We start from the raw sequence: 24929 nt of genomic DNA, 5'->3' as shown, positions 1-24929 counted from the left end.
TAGAGTTAGTTGCACATGCGGTTTAAGCGGAGAAAAAGTGCATGTAGATACGCATGTATATGTAGATATCATAATTTGAAATTTATATTCATGCTTACAATTGGAAACATGTGCCGCACATTGCACAAAATTAGTGTATTGGTTTGTTTTAGCAAAATCATCTGCATATTTCCATGTGTAATTTACATAAACAATACTGATTCGGAATGGTCTTGTTGCCGAGGCCGTTTTTAAACTGATACGCGCACTCCGTTGACCGCAATAAATATTAATCGGCAAAGACCCGATGATACTCAACCGCACACATCCGCATCTTCCATTTTTTTTTTACCCCGTCACCGACTGACGCTTTTATGTTTCGTGATGATGAATTTTCGTTGTAAATTGCACTCGACACCCAATGACTCGTGTAAATGTATTTTTATCCGATAGGATGTATGTAAATCATCTGAAATGCACCGTGTATATGATAAAACGTTAATATTTTGATTACCATATAGTACATACATACATACAGATTTACATGTAAAATTGCGAATTACTCATATAGATGTAATACTGAAACAAAACTATGTTTGGAATGGTGACAATCATGAAACGCAATTTTTATTTTCTAAATTAACTTGTGGAACGCAAATTTGAATGCCGAGTCTCGGAGTCGCAACACAGACCATAACACCACTTGTAATTAATGAAAACCTTGTCCCGATGTATGGGTTGGTGATATTAAAATGTACGTACACGCATTCATTTAACTGTCATTGCACGAAAACGGCTCTGAACCCCTTTTATATGTTTTTTTTTTATAGGCGATTTAAGATGTATTTTTCTGAGGGGAAAAATGAATATATTATGGCTTTATATTAAATTAAGTGTCATTTTTTCCTCTAAATTGATCACGTCGGTTAAAACATTAATTACTTGGCCGTCATTCTTTTTTAATTAATACAGTTTGTCTTTGGTAAATATTGATGTAGGATCGTTAATTATCGTATGTATTATACTTCATTCAACTTTTAACATTATCATCAAATATTGTCCGCCACATTCGTGTGTTAATCCGAACAAATTTACATAACAAAATAAAACTAAAAAAAAGGAACAATCCAATTAATCGGAATTACGGAAGTTGTTGGTTTTTCGTGTTTTTGTAATTTGCATCATGAGATGTAATTAATCGAATGCTTGTTCCGTAGTGTATGGCAATTTCGGCGTGAATTATACAGGTGAGATTTTATGCATCGATCGATGCGTAATCCCCTGTATCTACGACAGCAATATGGGCCTCCAGGAATCTAGCTACGTCGACCGTCAAATAACATGCATTCCGCTTAAAGGCAGCCTACCTAATCGGGTCCATTTAATTCTTAATTTTGTACATTAATCAACAACAGTTTTTGTCTTACAAACACATATAAATACAATATAAATTGAATTGTTTCAAAAAAACAGAATACCAATATTGCCACAAATATATTTTCCAATGTAATCTCCTGTATCAACTAAACAAAATTACATTAATAACAGAACTTTTAATAAATTAAAATTAATTAAACAAAATTGCTTCACGAAGAGCTTCCACCCTCTTTGGCATACTAAAAATTAATTTAAAAAATCTTGATCCATAGCTCGACATTCTTTTTAATGAGCATTAGCAAGTTTTACCAAATTTTGGGACTATAGCTTCGAGTATAAATTTGTCTTTGAAGATGGTTCAATACGTGTTCAATTGGATTGTAATCTGATGAACTTGGAGGCCACTGCATCTGAGCAATGTCATGATTTTACAACGTCAAATTTATGTCTTGGAGGGTGAGGTCGGCCATTGTTGTCTACGAAAACAAAGTCTGGTCCAAATTTTTGAGAAAATGGAATAAAATTGGTTAAATATCCAAGTTGTGATATCTTCTGATATACATCTCGGTTTAATATGAACAACTCTGTGTATGTTCTCTAAAGAAATTGTTACAGAACCATTTCCAAAAACAATAGTTGGAATCATGTTTTGTTCATGACATCTCTCACTACGTTAACGTCATATTCAATGAGATAATATGTACCTAGACTCATCTGTGAATAAACAATTGGATGATCGTTGGTTCATGCCAACTCATGAAAACGTTTTCTGGCTCAAAGACTTGCCTTATGTAATCTTTTGATTGTAGATAGACTTACTTTTGATTCAAACGTCTGTTCGAAGCCTGAGTGTGCAATATACGTCATTTCATCCAGCAGAAGTAATCAGAAAATAGTTCGTTGTTGACCACAACTATGTCGGGTACTGACGTTACCAATTTGTGGACAACGATTTCAAGGGTGATTTGTTGTTGATTTAGATTACCATGTTCCCAATTTGTAATTATAATAGTAGCAACTTCAGAAGAAAGTCTTCTTTGAGAAACTTTTGAATTCTAAACAACAGATAAATTAAGAATGACTGAATTTTTATTCTGTCATGTCTTCAAATTTTCAAAATGTGATTTTTAGAAATAAATATTTAACAAGAAATGGAATTTTTTTATTTATATCTTAAAAAGTAAACTACATTTAATATGGTGACCAGTTTAAATGGTCAAAAATCTATTGACAATATTTTTAAATCTATTTAATACAATGTTTTAATTATCAAATTTATATTTTTTTTATTCACGATTCAAGACAATATTGTGAAACTTGTGTGAAATTTCTAAATCAAATTCAGTATTTGTCACACATTTAATATTGTGACAATGGCCATAATAATAATTTTTTGAGCATCTAATCTATTGTGTTTGTTTTAAAACATTAAAAGCTGCGAGCCCCGATTGCGAAAGCCACTTGTGCAAGAAAGAGTTTCCAATTCCGGCAATATCATAGAGTGTACAAAGACCAAAATTAAAAATTAATTTAAAAGTAGGTACTGTCGCGTTCGCGTTCGAAGCAGAAATGTTTGTACAAGTCAACTAGAACTAAGATTGTTCGTTTTTCTTTGTCTATTATTGGCCGATGCGGATAAGTTTTTCGCGAAGCTGAAATTAAAAATCCAACTTTTCATTGAAAACTTAATTTCCCAGCTTCAATTAAAGTGCTCCTATCGATGACATATTGCATACTGCTTTTTTTTTGATCTTTAAACTTTTATAAGACTTACTTTTTCGTCTTATTGTTCGTTCCAAGTTTTTATTTAACTCGAAACAGAATCCGACTAATTCAAAAGCTCCTTGGTACAAAGAGTAATTTAAATTAGCAATTGGGTGAGCGAGACGTGATAAAAGTGGCACATAAACATGTTCGGATTTTCTCCAGCATAAGGGCCGAGTTGAAATTAAATGGGGCGGCCTCCAATAAGAAGGCAAATTAAAGTGGGCAGTTTCATTGATGGATTTAAAATTTCATTTGGTCGGCCCAGTAATAATAAAATCGGGAGCCAAAAGTGGGAGCAGGAGCGGGCGGCGGCACATACATGACTGAGCATTTCGTTATCATCAAACGGGGTCTCGAAGAAAACGGCGCGGCGAGGCACGGCGGCGGAGGGCAGGCAAGTACACGGCACACCATGGCGTAGTGGAGAACAGAAAAGTTTCATATATTTTTTCACGTTGTAAGTCACAAAAAGATGTTTTGTGTTGTGTGCCCTTTTACGGCGCAACTTCGGCATTCAGACGGCTCCGTCTTTGTCCCCTTTTCATGAACTTCTCCCCCGATAATACCTCCTAAGTATTCCGGAATTTTGTCTCCTCTTTTCGGGTGCCGACCTTTTTGCATCCCGGCATTAATAAAGGTATCACGGCTCAACGTGAATGTGTGTTTTTATTTGGGCCGTGCAACACTGCTAAGTGTTTATCGGCCCTCGTTCCGTCCTTGCCGGCCCGTTTTGCCCGGTCACCGTTCTTTCCAGCCGTTTTTACCATATAATCTGCCGCGATCCACGTGCCGGCACCGGGAATAAAACCGAGTCGTGCCCATTATCCACCTGCTCAAAATTGAAATATAACGCCGGAGATTTAATTATAGACCGAGACGCAAATGTAAATTAATTATTAAGTTTGTTAAAGATTAGGCGGATTTCACAGTCACGGCCGACGCGATATTACCCACTCTAAATCAGACCATGCGAATTATGGATTTTCATTTCCTCATAGGGGCAGATACACTTTTTACTTTAGCCGTTTTCCTCGGGGGAAATTAACCCGAGTTTAACTTGGTCCGTTAATAAACCTTTTCCTTTAAATTGTTCGAAAAAGAAAATTTACAGTGATAATAAATTTGAATACATATTTATACGGACGGAAGATGCTGAAATTAGAATTTCTTATTTATCGCCTCGCAAAGAACAACTATCTCGGATGGATGTAGGTAGAACGAACGAAACTCTCCGTTCCTTTTATCCGCCTTCATGTTTATCGTTATTTCGTATAAAGCTAATATTATTGTTTTCTCGATACCGAGGGCTTCTCTAAAGTAATTTTAATAAAAAAGTCAAACAATCCACGACCAAGAATATTCCCCAACAACAAAAAACCATTCCACATACAATGAATAATTAATGCAATCAAAATATTGCCTCATATAGTAATTTTGGTGGTTCAGTGTCAACCATTGAGGACACTGGCAATTTTATTCTATAATTGCGGACCATTTTGCGGTAACCTATCTTAGTGACATCCATAATTTACGGTAATGAAGTAATTTTGATGCGGCCAGTTCAAAAATGAATAAACAGGTCAAAGCCAATCATTGAGTGTGAAGTGATTGAAGAATTCATATTTGGTTTGGAGGCGACTACTGCACATTGTCCGAGTGACACTCGAACAAATAAATTGTATTGTAAAGTACGCAAAAGTGGCTCGTTCGTACGTTCGTTCGTTCGATAAATATTTGGCGTGAAACGAACGACACCGGTTCGCATTCCTATAAATTTCGCCAGATGTTTATGCATTAAAAAATAAAAGGCGACGTTATCGCAGTTATGCAGAAGCCATAAAAATATCGCGCAGGCAAAACACCGGCACTTCACTGGAGATAAAGAAAAGTCTCTATGTCTCTGTCAGGACCTGTAACTTATCCGTTCGTTCCACTTTATCCGGCAAACACGATATATAATGCAATTGAAAAATAGTCTAATATACTGGAAAAGTTTGTTTTCGTGACACTCTCCAACCATCAAATGCAACATTACCTTTGTCTGGCGTTACAATATGGCATGTTCAACGTTTTCATCATAGCCTCAATCTGATGAAAAAATTATGTAATATTCTATTCGATATAAATTTTAAATTCTTTCTGGTGGAGTTGTTTCGGTTATTCTTTGATTCGATTGTTCTGGATTCAAGGCTGTTACTATCATAACCTTTCAAGTGACAGTTTATGTTTATCACTTCAGGAATTTTTATGTCCATTTGAATTGTAAAAAAGAACACTTAACATTTGTTCTAATTGATATTGACTCAGATTGCCATGTTCCTAAATTGGATGTATAGGGGCAAAATCTTCAGAAGAAAGTCTTCTTTTAGGTACACATAAATTAAGGATGAACTAACTGAATAAAGTCTGTTAGAATCCAAAAACGTTTTTTGGAAATATCTTTTTTATGAGCACTGTGGTCCATTTGAAAGCAGGACGTCCTCATAAAATTTGTACTTTTTTATCCGATTTTAACAAATTTATTAATAAAATTAAATTATATTTAATAATTATAAAGCATGAAAATATGTATTTTTAGTCAAAATATCATGTTTTTTGGCCCAAAACAACAACATATATTGGGCAATTTTTTAGGCGTGAAAATTTAAGAAATTATACTAATTTTTTATAACAAATCTAATTAAATTTATACCTTTATTAAGCAATGTGTGGAATTAACTGTCAAAAATAGCACAAATTATCTTATTTTTCAACAATATTGGAATGTTATACTAATAATACTATACTAATTATACCATACTTATAGTAATACACTTAAAAGTTCGTGGTAGAATTAATGAATCATTGCGGAAATTATTCCAGAGCAATTAGGAAAAATGCGGATGGAAAATATATAATAATTGCATTGAATTGAAAGGTGGATTGGTGAAAGTAAATAAAATTCGGATATTAAGAATATTAGTATAAGTATTGGGATGACCCAAAAAAATCGACTATTTTTTTTAACTTCCGGCACTGAGTTTTTGGACAAAAAAAAATTCTCTCCAAAGCTGAGCTCCTCATGTCAGTTTTTCATTTTTTCTTCAGTCCTATGTGGCAAAATCCATATCTCAGCATTACTTGATCGTTTAGAAAATTTCTATCTACATTTTTTTAGCAAATTGAAAACTACAAAAAAGCTATCTTACAATTTTTTCATAACTCTTTCCGTTTAGAAGATATCGGAGGTCAAGTTTAAAGAATTTAATAAAAATTTCGTTTTTACTTCTAAATTTTATAACTCGTAGACCGGTAAATATTATATAATGCCCAACATATATTTTTGTAGGAAATTAAATGCTCTATAAAAAGGTCTCTTCTGCATAATCGATTACTATAACTATTTAGAAGATATTTGTATTCGAATCCCGATGTGTACTGATTTTAATAGCTTTTTAATAAATTTTAAATTTTTCAATTTGCTACAAGAAATATAAATAGAAATTTTCTGTACGATTTGCCGTATGGAACTGAAGAAAAAATAGAAAACTGAGATGAGGAAGACTTTCCTATTAAAATTCAGAATTCATATTTGGAGAGCATTTTTGAAAGGTGTCTAAGAACCAATTTTTTAGTATCGTTGTCAATTTTTTGTCCCACCCCCTAATAAGTATAGTATTATTATTAGTACAAAATTTCAGTATTTGTTGTTTATTTATTAATAGTGTAATAATAATACTTGTTCAAAAAAATAAATTCATAAAACAAATATGATTTTTAATTTTCAAACATAATTATGAATGTGTATAATTTTTTTTATGAAATTTCATGAGGTGTTTTAACTTTGTGGTGTAGTTAGATTTTCTATAAATAATTTGCTAGTATGGTTTCTTTAGTTTTCACAATTACCCTGTAGATATTTGTTTTGGACTAAAAAATATGACATTTTGTCTATAAACATATTTGGATAGTTTGCAATTGAAAAAGAAGTTTATTAAAATCGCCCAAAAAATATAAATTTTATGGGAGTGTCCCGTTTTCAAAAATTTATTATTTATTTTATATTAAATATAACAAATATTTAATATAGAAAATTACTAATTTATTTTTTTTTTAATCACGATTGAATACAATATTGTAATTTGTGTAGAACTTCGCATCAGGACCATGATAACTTTTTGAGGATCTCTTGTGTCTGTTTTATAACATTAAAAACTGTGGAGTCCGATTGCTAAACCACTTGTGCAACAAAGAGTTTCCAATTCCACCAATATCACAGAGTGTACAAAGACCAAAATTAAAAATTAATTTAAAATTCGTTAATACGTTCGCGTTCGTAAAAATCATTCTATTCGAGATAAAATTTAAATTCTTTCTGATGGAGATGTTTCGGTTATTCTTTGATTCAGTTATTCTGGATTCAAGGCTGTTACTATTACAACCTTTCAAGTGATAGTTTATGATTATCACAGCAGGAATTTTTATATCCAGTTAAATTGTTTAAGAAAACATTTAACGCGTTAGTAATGTTTAAATTAAGCACTATCCCGTTAGGAGACGCCTACGATTTATCAGTCTTAACGTTCTTAATGGGAACATTAACAAGCAACAAAATGTCATATAGATATCAATAATTTTTAGTGAACCAGAAGGAACAATGTAATCGTACACAGTTCAATGCACGTTTATTGTAGACTTAACTGGTTTACAATATACCTACCTACTTGAAAAACTGGTTCAAGTCTATCGATGTGGATCATGACCTGGATCTTCTTCGCACATTTTCCAATGTCATATAATTCTTCTGTTTACGTCTCTACCGTTACACTTGAATTATCTTACACTCTAATATGGTCGTGAGGAGACTTGCTACGGCCAGTCAAATCATATAAACTTTGCAGGCAAGTCTTGTATGTAATACGATTGTTGCGAAGCCCCATAAAAAAAAACAAACAGCATGTGACACCAATAATATTAAATAAAGAGATGGAAAAAACAATCAGATGAGTATCTGAAATGGTGAATGTTAAATAAAGTGTCAGAGTGTATCAAATACGTAATTCGTTTTGGCAGTGCGGAATCGAGTTTTCGGAGCGAAATATTGCTAAACTACGGCACTTTTGAAAGAAGCAATCTAAATTTGTGCCCTCCCCCGCATATAAAACAAAGCTCTGAGCGCTCGGCCAATTCCGAAACTCGATACAAAATATTCAATATCGTATCTATGGCATATAAACATAAATACCTTCCACCAATTCTATAACAGAGTAGTTGTATGATGTATAAATAAAGTATTATTTGCTCTTCCCCATTTTCCCTCCCCATGTGTGCTCATGTATGGTGTAATTTATGTTTATGGCATTTTCACGGGCATTTTCTCTGTTTCTTTTGTGCCAATCAATTTTCTTATTGCTCCTTATTACCTCCCACCAATACATTTACAACAATATCAATTTTTATCGAGTAGGTGCAACTGGTTCCCGGTCGTGCCGCGGAACTTGTGCGAAACTCAACTTCGCCCGACTTCCGCAAAAAACAGAAAAAAAAAAAAATTAAAACAACAGTCACAACCGCCGAGATAATGACCGCACGCGATATGTTTATGTTTCGGGGGGGTGGAAAAATACAAAAGTGGTGGCGACGCGTGGGGGATTGGGGGGTTTTCAAGAGAGCACAACGGTCGCGTCGTCGCAATCTCTTCTCACGTAGAGAGTGAAATACGGCGACATGCCGTAGTTATGACAGCGCAGCAATAATATATTCGAACCACTTTGCCAGTATTACGCTAAAACTAATGCAAAATTACGACTACGGAATCTGCTTATAATACTCAAGTAAAACTTCACAGCGCTTCTGCTCTTCTCCTATCGCCCTCTCGCTTGCGCCCGTTCCCTTCGCCATCCACTGTTGCTCGAAGTAAGCTGAGGCAGAGAAGGAAAGAGATGGAGGTGGAGAGGGAGCGCTGCCATGCTTTATATCTGAATTGTCGAAAGGATTTAAGACCATTATAATAGCAAAGATTATGCATATTGCTCTAGTATACTACTGCACTTTAATTAAGAATTGTAATTAAAACGGTCATTAAGCGGCGAATTTATAAATACATTTTTTTAATTACTGCACTGCATACAAACACACATGTATTTATTTAGTTACCGTGCACCATGAACTCTTTGTACCTACCATAAACTAATATTTGTTTGTTGGAAGTAATTATTTACGGTTTATTACAATAAATCACCGTCTGGTATTGTGTTCCTAAATTGCTGACCCATTCGATTGATTAATAATTACACCGTAATATGTGTGGTTCAATAGTACAGCTTGAGAATTAATTTTACAAACCGCTTAAACCGTAACTTTTGTTTCAGTAATCAGTGCTAAAGACGTGCAAGCTGTAGAAGGCAAAAGCATCAGTTTAGATTGTGACGTCACACCACCTGGACATGACAAAGTTTACATGGTCTTTTGGTTTCAACAAGGCTCAGGATATCCAATATACAGGTAAGCTGTCGCCTTTAACGTGAAGTAAGAAAACAATCGCGGGAATCAATGGAACTGGAATATTTCAGTGTTCTCTTTAAAAATCAAATTGTCGGATAGAATCGAACGTATTGCATGGGAATAGAAGTAGCGGAGTTTAATAAAGACGCCCTTTTCTAAAAGGTCGAGGGGTATTTAAAATAACCGTATAACATATAGAATATTATCGATACGGGCCATAAACGGAAAAATATCATATCGCTATCGGTCATAGGTGGATCTGAAAGAGCTCCGCTTCACTTTCATGTTCCTTTGCTCTTTATTTACCTGTCATGTCTTTACGAAATCCTTTATCCATTGATGGGTTTTTCTGCTCATATTTAATGAGACATGGCATTTCACGTCCTCTTCGGACACATAAATTATTCGTAAACCAAATGCAAAAGTGCACTGGATAAATTAGATTACCGTCAATCCATTTTATGTTCGTAATTAAATTTGAATATCCATCTAACAATATCCATAAATGTTCTATATTTGCCGCCCACGACCTTGCTTTCATAATGTTTTAAGGAAATTCGCTTTATTTAATGGCGAAACCTTTTTGGCGCGGAACAAAAACATCGTTATCCCTTCGATAAACAAAATGGATTAAATTTAAAAAATTGATTTGCCGCACGGATCGAACTAACGACTAAATAATGAGAAAGCTTGGACGTTTGATTGATTACAATAGAAAAAACAGGCGATACAGAAGTGGAGGCTATTCATTATATTTAACGATGACACATCAGTAAGTAGAGTTTGTCGAACGGAGGAGCGGTGCGGCGATGGCGATGGTGGTGGCGGTGGTGGCGGTGGCGACGGCAGCGGAGAAAATCGTGTTTGATTGTAATTCCATGTGAATTCTGGACATTCTTCCAGTTGTTCGCCATTTCCCTTCAGACAGTGGCATTCTTGTGTAGGTATTTCATTTTATGTTATAAATGCACTAGAAGAAATAACCCCATTGTTTGAGAAGAATGTGCAATACACATCCCGGGGTTTATGTCTCTCTTTCCACGGTCCCCGACGTACACACACACACACACAACTTGCCCAACTTTTGATTAAAACTTGAACATTATACTATCCAACCGTCCTATCTAAGTTCCAAAATTTTATTCGCTATCATCGGTCTCTTCCGATTTAACTGTCCCTTGATGGATTTACGCTTTCGATCATTATTGTTCTATCGTTAATATTAATGATTAAAATTAATTACAATCTGTACATTTGGCATTCAACCTTTGGAAATACATCCACATGAAGGTTAAATTCAAAATAACAATGTTAATTACTAACATTGTAACTGGCCACGGCTTTATGAGTACGAAACAAATATTGTTCGGACGTGCATTGTGTGTGTGCATTTGCACACATGTTGATGTTAATAAGGAAATAAGGTACAAACGCAGATCCAAAATCATCCAAGTGAGTTAGTTACATCTGTAAAGTTTTCGAATGATTAAAAGCACAAGCAGATTAAAGTTGGCCGTTAAAACTTGGCGCTGTTAAATTCAAATTTTCAGGCAACAATTTGACAAAATTAACACATGGATAGTCGTGGAAGTTGGCTGCTCGGCTCTTTAATATTTCATTATCACGGACTGGATAGGGAAGGAGATCCGCTCCGCACCGTAAAAGTTGCTCCCGAGTGTTATCTCTGCGTCGGAGAAAGATGCTGATTTATCTTAATATTATATGAGGCACCGCGCAGAATACAAATAGGTGGAAGACGTCGTCTACAACAACAACAACAACAACAACAACAAAAATGGCACGGGGTCGTGAAGGTCGCCCCCTACATTCATGTACCCAGAACACCCATTGTTGATCGGATGCTCTTTGTTGTTAATCCTTTTTAAATTAAGACAACGCCCGCGAACAAAACGCTAACGCCGCCGGCACCGCATCTCCGTCCGATATTTATGAAATATTTTAATTAAGAGCGGGCAGACTGTGCCTCCGCGTTTATTAACTCGCCGTCGCGTAAATAATAAAGTCGCCCCCCGAAAGAATGTCGACGGATACCCGGGTACATCTGACACCGCAAAAATATACCTGCACCTTCGCCTTTTCTTTGTCCTGCGACTGTGTACACGGATTTGCGTTTAGTGGGTCACCGCTATGCCGGAATTCAAAGCACCGTTTAAGCGGCTTGCACATAATATCAATTCTGTTTCAGAGAATCGGTTGTCTCCACTAATTATTAATTAGCGCTGCGCTAATAACTGAAAAACCACGTTCACTCGTATTTATTCGCTTGGCACTGAGGTGATGTTTTTAATTAAGATGTTTCACCTACATAGGAAAATCGATGGTCCCACTTCTTTCAGGAGAGTAAAATCATTACTTATAAATTTGTCACGGAGTGGGTAATAAAGAGAGGCATTAAGGTGTGTAGTGCGGGAAGTGCAGCCAGTTTCAGAGAAAATGCACTGTTTTAAACATGTCACGGCGGCATCGATTAGTCATATTTCTGGTAATTTAAATATTCCCGACGTGTAAATTAGCAACAGAACGTTATGGAACGGCGGGCCGGGGCTAATTTACATACTAAATCACCTGAGGGCGTACCTTCCATTAAACGTAGACCCATAATAGGACCATAAACCATACGAAAACACTTGTACTTGCTCTCGATCCTAGATTTGATTGCGAATCGCTAATTATTGCCTGCTAACTGATTTCTTGATCCGTGCCACACGTTTTTCAATCCCTCCCGCCGCTCATTTCCATAAGCGATAATGGAATTTTCGATTTTTTTTGTCCGGGTCCCAGTCGTGTGTCAGTCGCACGGCTAACTAACGGTCGCGGTGTCAACTTTTGTGGCTTCCTTACTTCTCAGATGGAAAAGCTCTCGGAGCTTTTGCACTTCGAGGGCCGCGACAATAAGCCCCACATAAAATTATTCCGTTTCCGCTTCAGTTGTCGATGTATCGAGTCGGCGGCGGCGGTGCCGGCAACGGCGAAAGGATTTTCTCGGATCCGATCACGTACACTCGAAATGTAAAACTGAAGTATATATTTCAGAGCGTTAAATTGCAACACTTCTCCGCGAACGGTTCGCTCTCTCCCTAAATATTTACATACTGCCATGTGCGCGTTCCAAAGGCCAATTTTATATTTTGTATAAAACGCCAAACAGACGCTTTAAAAGTCGAGTGGAATCGACGATTTATTATCGACGTTTTGCCACGTACAAAAAGAATTCTCTCATTCTTTCTTAGCCACACGTACTTTCTTTGTTAGTCGTAAATCGAGACCTTAACTCGTCTGTTAAAAGAGCTTCTTTACTACTACGACAGCGGCACTCATACGATTTGGCTACCTCCATGCAGTCATCCTGGCGAGTCGTGGAGAAAATCCTGTGCCAATAAACTCAAAATGATATTATTGCTCCATTCGATACAATATCAATAAAACGAACGTCGTTTCAAACTTGCTCCTTATACAGGGTGTTCTCTAAATGCCGTATAATCTCTTTATTGTCACAAGTATTTTATAACCCGAAACTCTCAGCTTCAAAGGGTATGTATAGCGACAGGGTTTATTTAATTTGCGTCACTGTTTCATAACATGTTTGCAAAAAATAGAAGCCTAAAATCCCGAAATAAATTCGAAGTTGACATTCATTAACGTTTTATTTTCCTCGAGCTCTGAGAAAAGTAATTTATCTCTCGTCTTTCATGATATTTCTGGTATTCGTTTACTTATATTAACTCAATGCGTTCAGAGAATACGTAAATATATTAAATGAAAACTGAAAAAGACCTAAAGATATATGTAAGTCAACACACATATTTGACATAAGCACTTTGAATTAAATTTGTTCCTTAGTCTGTTATACTGTAATCTATGAACACACCTATAAGTTCTGTAATTTTGGTTTCCAGTTAATTGCTTGCTTGTTATAATCTTTTTAATGTTAATTTCGTTAATTGCTATCCAAGAGGGATATAACTTAATTTACTGATGTGTTTGTGATTTTATGATATATCGAAAGTGTGATTTTATGTTTGTTTCTTATTCTATATTCTGGAAAACCTTTTGAACGAGATTATGACTCACATCACTGAGGATAAAACACAGATAATCTCACAAACAACCTAAGAAGAATTTATTTTCCATTTAAGAAATATTCAGTAGAAAATATAATATATTCAAAGGTGAAATAACATTGTTACTGATCTGTATCATGGTGTGAATGGATGTAATTCACAGTAACGTGGGAAATGAATTGGGACGAGGAGATTTTCCGCGGCATGAGTATATAAATTTAAGAGATATTCAATAGGAAATATAAAATAAAATATTTCAAAGTAAAATAAAATGCTTACTGAGCTAGATCAAGGTGACAATGGATACAATCCATAGTAACATTTGAAATGCTTTGGGAAGTGTGTGATCTTTCGCAGTACGAGTTTATAAATTTAAGAAATACCTAGTAAAAAGTATAAAATACAATATTTCAAACTAAAAAAGAATTGTATCAGTGGATGCGATTCTTTGGAAATAAGGTGGGATGTAGAGGGCTTTCGAAGCTCGAGTATATAGGTTTAAGAAATGGTAGGAAATGTACAATAAAATATTCCAAAGTAAAATTAAATGCTTACCGACGTATATCAAGTCAATGGATGCTATCCATAATAACAATGCAAATGAATTGGGATGAAGACGTGGTCTTTCGCAGTACAAGTTTAAAAAATACCTAGTAAAAAATATAAAAGAAAATATTTCAAAGTAGCTTGTTGATTTTTATCAAGGTGTCAGTAGATGTGATTCACAATAATATTGAAAACAAGTTGGGAAGTAGTGGACATAAGCACGAGTATATAAGTTTGAGAAATATCTAAAAGAAAACATAGATCTACAATAAGATGGCAATGGATGCTACCCCGGTAACCTTGGAATCAAACTGGAAAGAAGTGGTATTTCGCAGCAGGAATATAAGTTTAACAAACACCAAATAAAAATTTAAAATAAAATAAAATGCTTACTGATCTATATCCAGGTGTGATGATCAGTAACATTGGAAATAAACAGGCAAGAAGAGGTCTCCTGCTGCTCGTGTATATAAATTTGAGAAATACCCAGTAGAAAATATAAAATAAAATATTCCGAAATAAAATAAAGTCTGCATCAATGTACCAATGGATGCGATCAACAGTAACATTAGAAATAAGCTGAGAAGAAGTGCTCTTCCGCAGCACGGGTACATAAATAACCAGTAGTAAATACAAAATAAAATATTCCAGTAAAATAAAATGCTTACCGTTCTATATCGAGGTGTTAATCGATGCGATCCACAGCAACATTGAAAACGAATTGGGAAAATGTGGTCTTCCGCAGCACGAGTGTATAAGTGTATTAGGCAGCCGTGATAATTTGTTATGAGTCGGGAAACATTTCAGCCATCGTTATATCAATAATCCGGACTTAAATAGCATTAAGGGGCGTTTAAAGTTCAACACTGCCCATTTTTCATTTCCCCGGGGAGCTGTTTTCCGACATATCTCCTGCCTGATATATTCCGACGACGCATTACGTAAAAATGTACGCCCTAAATAATATTGTCGTTCACGTGCACGTTCTATTTTTTTTACGTTTGGCCGTGTATAGCATTCATCTCACAATCAGATTTGGCTGATGGAGCGAACGAATCCAAAAAGTGTAGGTACACAGTCATGATGAAACGACAATCGGGACGAACGGGCACGGGACGGGACGAGACGGGAACGGGACAATGTACGAGTAGGTAAAAGGGGAAAAAGCACAGGCTCATTATAAATATTTTTGTTGTAGAGTCCTCCCAGCGAAGCCTTTGTCTCTGATAATTTAAATTTAATGTGGATCCATAATAAAGTAGAAACCGCACAATTTTTTCACAATAGTGTTTCCGATTCATTAATTCCAGATAACAAAGAATATTAATTAAATCTGGCAAACATTATTTTCCGTTCGCGAAAAACACAAGCAGAAAATTTGTGCGATTTTCAGCCGTGTGTAAAATATTTTAATGAAACCGTAATCATTATTCACTTTAGAAGATAAAAATAACAAAGGATTAAAAACTTTCATTTTAATTAAAACAACGTCACATACTGGAATGTTTATTTTATTCCGCTGGAATTAAAATGGAAAATGGAGAATGAAGGATGGACGGTCGCGGCTTCATTCTCTAATTTCCTACAACTTATTTTGCCAAAGACGGTAATCTTATACATAATAAAGCTTTTTACGGGATAAACTTTAAACGCACCAAATTATGTAAAGACCGCCGAAACGACTACAGAAGTCAATGTTGCTACAGCTGTACTTTCCCACTCAATTCTACCAATGCTGGTTCCTTCCATCCTTCCTTCTACTCTTTATAACCTTCATTTCATTATTCTTTACGAAAAATATTGTTCCACACACAAAACCATTCTCGAAACAAACAAAATATTACATTCACATGGAATACATATTACTCTTTTCCTGCTGCTCATTTTTAAAGAAAAACATTCAAGTTAAAACTGTTTTTTTACTGTCATATGCTTGTATATTATTTTAAATAAATTATAATTGCTTAACCTTCATATCTGTAAATTAGTAATTATAATTATATTTATAATATACAATTAATTATTACACTACTTTGTAATGTTTTAGTTTTTATCTGATGCGACTAATTTCACATATTAATAACATATTTTGATCAGTATCACTATTTTAAGAACCTTAGCTTTATATTATTAACAGAAGCGTTTTCACTAAGAGTTTAACAACTTGCAACATTTTGTTATATACTGTGCGATAAAAATTAATGAACCAAAAAACTACTTTTTTAGGCTATCAATATCTTATCTATTTTAAACGAAGACTGAAACTGCATTAGTTTGTTTGTCCCACTTAAATATAATGATAATTGTGTTTGTATATCTCCTGATGAATATTTAAGATTATGAATGACGGGTAAGAGAAATGGCTTCAAATTAAGAATCCCAATAATTCGGTAAGAACTAAAAATCATCAGGATTTGTACGTCATGCAGAATCAGGATTTCTCGGGTATTATTTTGACTATTGATGGGTTACTTTCCTTGTCTGAAATAGGCGACCCCCAATTAAAAAACTAGGCCTAGATATCGAGCCACATATATTGTGCAAGCCGCTGTTATCTTGAGTTCCATTAGATGCGGTCCGTTTGGCGGTACGCCTGATTGGGACGACCTTTCGAAACACACGTACGTCCCGTTTTGGATGAATCGCGTCGGTTTGCGTCGCAGCATAAATAAGTTGTTAAATAATAGATCAGGCGTAAATAGAGAACAAACACTTCCCGGTTTTAAAAAGGTACTGCGAGCGAGAGAGACGCGGACGCGGACACGGCCACGTTATTAATATATGTACCCCATTGTTCTTCGGAACAAAACAACCACTAAATTATAATATAAATAGGGGTGGTCACGTCTGCCCAATTTTAGTTGCTGACCACGAGGGTCATCCGTATATATTATTAGCCTCATAAATGTCCCTATTTTTGTGATATACGTAGTTCGGATGGACCCGCGAAAAACACCCGCATATGAAACACATCCATTCCGATTTTACGAAATTAATCATTATTAATTACAAAACAATGCTGCGGATTATAAACAAATATGTTTGCGAATATGAATGTTCTTCGTCTTGGTAAGTTTCTCCTTAAAAGAAATAATGAAATATTAGTCAAACACAAAAAATGAGTGTTAATTGATTATTATTTAAAGTCTTACTATTTAATTTTATTGATTGATTTATTTATTGATAATTTTTATTATAATTTATCGAAAAATTGTCACATTGTTATTTATTTTATTTATTTTACGAAATTAATCATTATTAATTATAAAATATTACTGAAACTGAAGTTGATAAATGTATATCTTATATAAAGGAAACGGATTATCACTTATATTATTTATTGATATTTACATATTTTTTTTAATAAAAAATGTTTCGAAAATAATCATTATTAATTATAAAATATTGGAAAAAAATACAAAGACATGTATCCCTGAGGATATAAATGTTTGCCATTTGTTATTTTAAATTTCTTCTTGAAGATATAAAAGAAATATCTTAAAGAAAATGTCTAGATAATATAAAAAATAAATAAATAAAATAAAGTACTTTGAATATGAATTAAACCTAACTTAATGATTAGTATATATTTTATTATAATTATAATTATAATTATAATTAATCGTTTTTACTCATAATATTTACATAATTTATTGATATTTATTATTCTTGTTAGTATTTTAATGAAAATACGTCACATTGAAAGTTCTTATTAAAGTTTTCTTATTAACTATGAAGTCTTTCGATATTTTCTAGAATATTATTATATGTACTATTATTAATTATAATATATTTATGAATGTTACAAAAAATGCGTCTTTATGAATACAAATGTTCATTAACTTTAAGTTTCTCCCTGAACATATAAAAGTGTAGTATAAAGTATCAATTAAATTGATTATAATTTAAATATTCTAGTTAACAATTAATATATTAAATTTTAACATTATTATTCAAAAAATTTACATATGATATTTATTATTTTTATATGAAAAGTTGTGAAATTGAAAGTTTTCTCATTTATTTTGAAGTATTCCATTCTTACGAATACAAATGTTCTTTATCTAAATTTCCTTTCGAAAATGTAAAACAAAAAGGGAACTTTTAGATGGATATAAAAAAGTAAAATGATTATAATGTAAATGTTCTACTTAACAATTATTATTTTAATCTTATCATTCTAATTAATAATAATTACCTTGTTTAAATTTTATATTATTTTTTTTTAAATCCTTATATTGAATTTTCTCATCAACTAATCATCATTGATTACAAATTCGAATACAAATATTATTTTAAATTTCCTCCCAAGATTGTCAAAGAATTTTTTTAAAGAAAAATACAGAAAAATAAATAAATATTTAATTATACCGTTGTTATATATTAAATAAATATTTACGGGATTTGTTGATATTTTTCTAATTTCTTTTTATACATTTTCTCCCACTGAAAGTTTTTTCATTCTCTTAGTTACCTTTAAGTAAATTATTTTCATTAAAATTACCCAACGTATTCAGGTTTATAGGTCGAATTTGTGGGGTATTGTGTCATCACCACCGTACAATACAAATACAATTAATGAGGACCGAACAAAATTTGATTACCACCAACGCCCGAGCAGTGCGTAACGACCGAAAGCAAAATCTTCTAAAACGTGGCGAATGCGCCGCCGTATCCATAATTGCGAAAAGAGCAAATAACAAGGACAACAAACGGGGTGGAGAGCGACCGGTGGACAGAATGTGGTTCGAAATCGAACTTTAATTATCCTGAAAGGATTTAACGACAGATAGGCGGTGGTAGTGGCGATGGTGGTGGAGGTGGCGGATTTCAATTATACATCCGGTCTCGTCTCTCTATAATTTAATAGGTAATCGAATGGGCCACGTCATTTGCACTATTCATTGTCAAATCACTTCTAAATGACAGCCTAATATATAACTAACTAAACGGCGAATTTGCCGCCAATTAAACGGGGATTCGTTACGAACTGTCACCCCGTCCGTCCGTACCTACTCTCGCTCCTACAATATATCGAAGCGCGCTTAAAACCATATCAAGGGACTCTATAATCCTTGTTTATGGACCGGCCAATTACAGCACTCGATTGGCAACGTGCCACGTCAATTATTACTCGTCAGTGCTCATATTTCACTCGACATTCAATTCGCATCAACTCCCAATTACTATTTATTTATATGGTTAGTCGGATCGAAGGAAATCGGTTGTGTTGTTATAAAGTCGATTATGTAGCGACGTCGGCAAATAAGAGAATAAAATCAAACTAGACAAAGGGACAAGGGGACGATATCAGGTGTTGAAGGGGTTGAAAATTCCCTTCGGAGAGACAAAGGATCGGAAACTGCTGAACAAACAATTTACTTTGCACAAGTGTACCGGGGCCCGTTATCACTATAAAAATGCAAGTCATTCAAATCCAGAAAAATACCATTCGCTTTAATGTTGCCCACGTAAAGAAAAAAATTAAATGGACGACCAATCCGATTTTTCCACTTGCAGTCGTCGTTTTCTGATGCCGAATGTATTATTTGTGTATGTGGTGCTCTTCTACGAGAGCTTTTAAAGTAGAATAAATTCAGTGTATGGCAAATTTCTACCCAGTATCTCTATAATACTCTATAAAATTTCCTTGTTGTTTCTTATCAACAGAGAAATGTTTTTATGATATTCGCTAATAATTAAAACATTTTTTGTAAGTGTAAGTAAATTTTATCCAGAATTGTATATTTTTACTTAATATCTAAGTCTGTATTTTTTATCTTGTGTTTCTGCAAAACCTGGTTGATGAAGGTCTAGTATTTCCCCAAACAACTGCATCATTTTCTTCTAAAATAAAATACTACAACTGTCATAATTATTTATGGCTTAAAAACTGGATGAAATTCGATTTTATCAGATTTTTTTACATGCCCTAATCTTTTTTCTTTTATATTTAGGTACAAACCCTTTTTGTATATACCTTATAATAAATCTAATTGATTTTTCTTTAGATATCTAAAGTTTTGTCTTAAAAGAGGTCATAACCGTTAATAATTCAGTTCATAAAGGTGCATTACTAAAAAATGTAGCAAATGAACATTTCTATTAAAAAGTTTTGTCTATATTTAGAATTTAGAGAAGGATTAATGTTTCTTAGAATTAAATAATTTATGTCAACTTATAATCTCCTGCATAAATAAAACATAATTGTATCAACAACAGAATAAACCAGTAATATAAGTAAAGTCACCAAATTCACGTTTTTCTGGTAAATATTTGTTGGGTTCCTCCTTGCTCTACGAACAGGTGCCATCCTCCTTGAAATACTCAAAATTAGTCAACGAATAAGAACCAGAGCTCGTCATTCTTCTTTAAGAGCATTAGCCAGTGGTTTTGAGTTTAAATTGGTCTTTGGAAGTGGTCGAAATTCTTGAGCAAATGGAATAGCGATTGGTTGAATAACCAAGTCTTGATATCGTCGAGTATTTACAGTTTCTCCACCCCACACTGTTATAAAACCACTACCAAAAGTAACAGTTGGAGTTATGTTTTGCTCGTTATTTACACTTTACGAGACATACCGTTCGAAAAGTGTTTACTCCGTCTGAATTTTGAGAGAGACATCATACGTGACAGAGACAGTGAAAGTCTCTAACTAAACAGGAGACTTTTATACTTGGGCTACTTGTTCCCAAATTCCATTGTAGAACCAAAATCTTCAAAAGAAAGTCTTCTTTGAAGCATTTCACGTTGCTAAACAACAGATAAATTAAGAATGAACCGAATAAAACGTATTCTGTACTGTCTTGTATAAAAATTTTACAAGAAATAATATGTTGTTTATTTCTATGCATATTAAATATATAAAAAGTAAAATAAATTTGAATTTAAATATTTTAATTATATTACCGGTCAAACTAAAATTGTAAGTCTATTTAATCTAGGAAATTCAAATTATACTCTTCAAAAGAGGTGCAGCTGGCATAGCAGCCACTTTTTGTTTTATACATAATTTTTAAATTTTTATGACACAATTTCTTCCCTTACTTATAAAACAGTTACATGAATATCTGAACATTTACTCAATATTCTTAGTATAAAATATATGTTGTATTAAATATAAAAGTAAAGTATATGTAATTTACTTCAATATAATGGTATAATATCAGAGTAAAACATATTAACTTTCTTCGTCGTAAAGACTTGAAGTTGACTTGAGTGAATGTGTCATCTTTGTCTAATATTACAGACCACACGGCTTTTATTATCTGATAATTTTTCCCAGAAGTTAATAGATTAAACATTTATCCATCGAATAAAATTTAAAAAAAAATGTATCATTTCCGCCGAGACACCACGGCGCCACTTGTCTCGTTTTTATTAATAAACGAACTCCTTTTCCCATTCTTACTGTGGAGGAGAAGTATTCATTTTTTCGAGAAATGAATTCGTCTCTGTCGCGAAACAAGCCCGCCGAGCCCGCGTCTTTTTAAATAATTAATTCGAACAATTAAATAAGAATAATAACGTCCGAGCGTATCTATTATCTTGAGCCTGGAACGACATTAATTTTTCTTATAACCGCTTTGCGCGCTTTAAATTAACTATACATTACAGATGAAAATTACTTTCTTCGTTCCAGATTACAAAAGAAATTTTTAATTGCCGCTCGTAAAAACACAAAATGCAAACACAATTACTTTCGGTTATATATTACTTTTGTTGGTTGTCGGCTCCGACTGACAAATTCATCGTGATGACTTTCCGCGTACAAAAGTACAAAAAAAAAAAACGGAGGGCCCGATTAATTGTGATTCGGGAACCAGCCGGGCGGGGGAGGGGAGTAAAAAGCTTGCTCTCCATCCCCGAATGTGTGACACGTGTTAAAGGGGGGGCCGTTTCCTAATTGCGGCCGTGTCAAACGTTGAGGGCCACTTGTCACACGCCAGCAGTATCAAATGGCCGCATTGTCTTACACACACTACACACGCGTGCAATAATGACCTCGATTTTACATCTACAACATTAAACAATCCGCCACCCCAGTGAATCCGATCTGAGCACCCGCCGCCGCACTTGCATTCATCGAAATTCCCGTCAAAACTGCCGAATTAATATGCACATTATTCCCAGTTTCCTTCTAAATTATTCCATCAAACTTGATGATTAAATCTGTCATAGCATCGCGAGCACGGAGACCCATATGTGCCCGCTCTCCACCCACCCATGCCGCAGGGATTAGCGTGAAACAAATGGGCGGGCGTGTGTGGTGTGTGTGCGAGGAGCGTGCGACCGGTCGACGATGATCGTCGCTAGGTTGGTTGGTAGTCGGTATGAGATTTTGAGCGTCGCCTGGCAATTCCCTTTACGGTGCGGCGCAAAGCACGTGAAAAGTGCTGAACATACATGTAAAAGTGGCAGTCATTATCACCCGTAGGAATGCAGGAGCAGCCGTGTCGAGCCCTTAATTCGGCTAGGGTCCCGGATCCCGCTTATCCCTGGGACACCTAAATAGGAATATACCGAGGACGTTGGCGGGACGGAGGACGGAGGCCGTGCCCGTTCTTTACGCAGCGACCCCACTTTCAAATAACTGTCCAATAAAGTTCCCCGGTAATGAGTTCCACGTTCACAGGTGTTTCTGCGCTTTTATATTTTAATTTAGGACGGTTCCACTGCCGTGTAATTTCATTACGCACCTCCCGCCACCCCCTGTATAATTGTTGACGTATTTATTATTATCGCACGCAGTTTTTTCTGTCCACCTACCATAATAACGGCATCAGCAAGCGGACAACGTCCCACGGAAACGACAGCTCCACTCGCTTACTTTCTACGTTGGCTCCGTTGTTCCGGTTCAGGCGTCTGCACAACATTTTCTCTACCGGGAATTGGCTAAATGTACCAATATCGGTTGTAATCAGTGGACCAATTATTTCTTTTTACGTTCCCACCATCATATGAACACACGTTCCTTATTCTTTTATCCAGTGTAACATCCTTAATTAGGATGATTTAAAGTGGCCCCACCTAATTAAATTCTTAATTACAAACGCCTTTTTGTATTCTGTTGCGTTGCGATTAATCATATAATTAAATCTGTGTCTTAAATTACAACTGGATAATTACAGAATTAACGGGCACCGGCACGCACATTTTTTAAATCGAACCTGGCACGCATCGTCATACGAAATTACACGAAAAAATCTACGTGACAAAATGGTAACTTTGCGATTAAAGATAACGATTAAATGCTATCGTTTATTTAACCATTTTTGTGTAATTAATTACTGTCGTTTGTCATTTTTTCGTTTTTTTTTTTATGTGTTACAATTTTATGAACGTTACTTACTGTCGTAAAACAAATTGATAGATAGATGGACGGATGGAAGTTAACCCAAAGTAAAATCGCCATACACATAATGAATGCTCTTCTATCCACCTCAAATAGGCATTGTTCATAACTGCAGTGGGTATTAGTATAATTCATGTTAAAATCCCCCAACATATGGATTACATTAAAACACAGTGGCACGAAGAACATGATTTAAACAAGGCCTTCGCACAGCGTGTCAGGCCAATGATGGCGCATCACGAGTTTTAATTGCCTAATTCGAATTTATGGCCGTTTAAGGTAGTATTAGTTTCGACCATCCAAGCCGATTTAACTGAAACATACGTAGATCATAAACCCGATGCGATATCGCCCAATAAATTCTTCCGAATATCGTTTTTATTGAATTTTCACAATTTCCTCACAGCGACGACAACAGCCCATTCAAATTATCTATTGTTATGCACCAATAAATAAATAAAATTCATTTTATCAGATGATCCTCTGCGTAACCGTAGTAATTGAAAAAAACATTTTCGCAACTATAAAAAAATATTTGATGTCATTGTTTAATGAAACTTATATTTCCTATATATTTTTTACTTTGTGATAAATATAATTTTGTATATATATATATATATATATATATATATATATATATATATATATATATATTGATGGTTGATGGTTTTTGGAGTTTTAATGGAGATTTTATGTTATATCGTTTCGTAAGTTTCAATTGGATTTGGATCTGCACTTTACGCTGGCCAATCCAAACAACTTTGGACGCCTTATCATGCATAAAAATACATGGAAGGTAAATTATCTTTGGAAAATGGATTCATTATATCTGTCGTGATATCTCTAAATCTTGCCGAAAAGAGGTACCTCAAACCATAACTTTTCCTTCACCGTGTTTCAATGTTTTATAGTGTATCTAGAGTCTAACGTGTTATTGATCACCTGATCCTATTCTATTGAATTTGGATTCATTATTCATTATCATTTTCGTTAAAATTCTGGAGAATAATTATTATATTTTTGTGCAAACTTTAGTCTTATTCGAATATTCCTTTTTGATACTAATAGTTTCTTTATTGAAATCCATTCTTCCTAGTTTTTATTCATTCAGGCAATGTCTGATTGCTCTACTAAACAAACTGATATTGAATGATTCAATTAATTTTTTATTTGCCTAGTAGACAAGAAAGGATTTCGTTTACCAATTTGTCTGTCTATTAAAGGAGTTGGTTTTTTGTTACAACGTTTTCTTATCGTATTTTCGAATCAGTGTGTTGTTTCATATTTGTTAAAAACATTGTAAACCACTTTTCGGAAGCTTTTAGCGACGTCAGCAATAT

General features: G+C 34.4%; 1 protein-coding gene across 1 annotated transcript in view; it reads left to right on the top strand.

The window, feature by feature from the left end:
* Window positions 1–9472: 9472 nt before the first annotated feature.
* LOC109595142 (neural cell adhesion molecule 2) overlaps window positions 9473–24929 on the top strand; it is a gene marked incomplete at its 5' end in the record, with an annotated part of 230011 nt that continues 214554 nt past the window's right edge. Inside the window, one exon of the mRNA XM_049964147.1 lies at window positions 9473–9606. Within this exon, the coding sequence (XP_049820104.1) occupies window positions 9473–9606 (134 nt within the window). The remainder of the gene's footprint in view (window positions 9607–24929) is intronic.

The sequence above is a fragment of the Aethina tumida genome, chromosome 1 (assembly GCF_024364675.1).
Source record: "Aethina tumida isolate Nest 87 chromosome 1, icAetTumi1.1, whole genome shotgun sequence".
NCBI classification, from domain to species: Eukaryota; Metazoa; Arthropoda; class Insecta; order Coleoptera; family Nitidulidae; genus Aethina; species Aethina tumida.
Note: the sequence above shows the minus strand (reverse complement) of the source record. Positions and strands in the feature narration are given on the sequence as shown.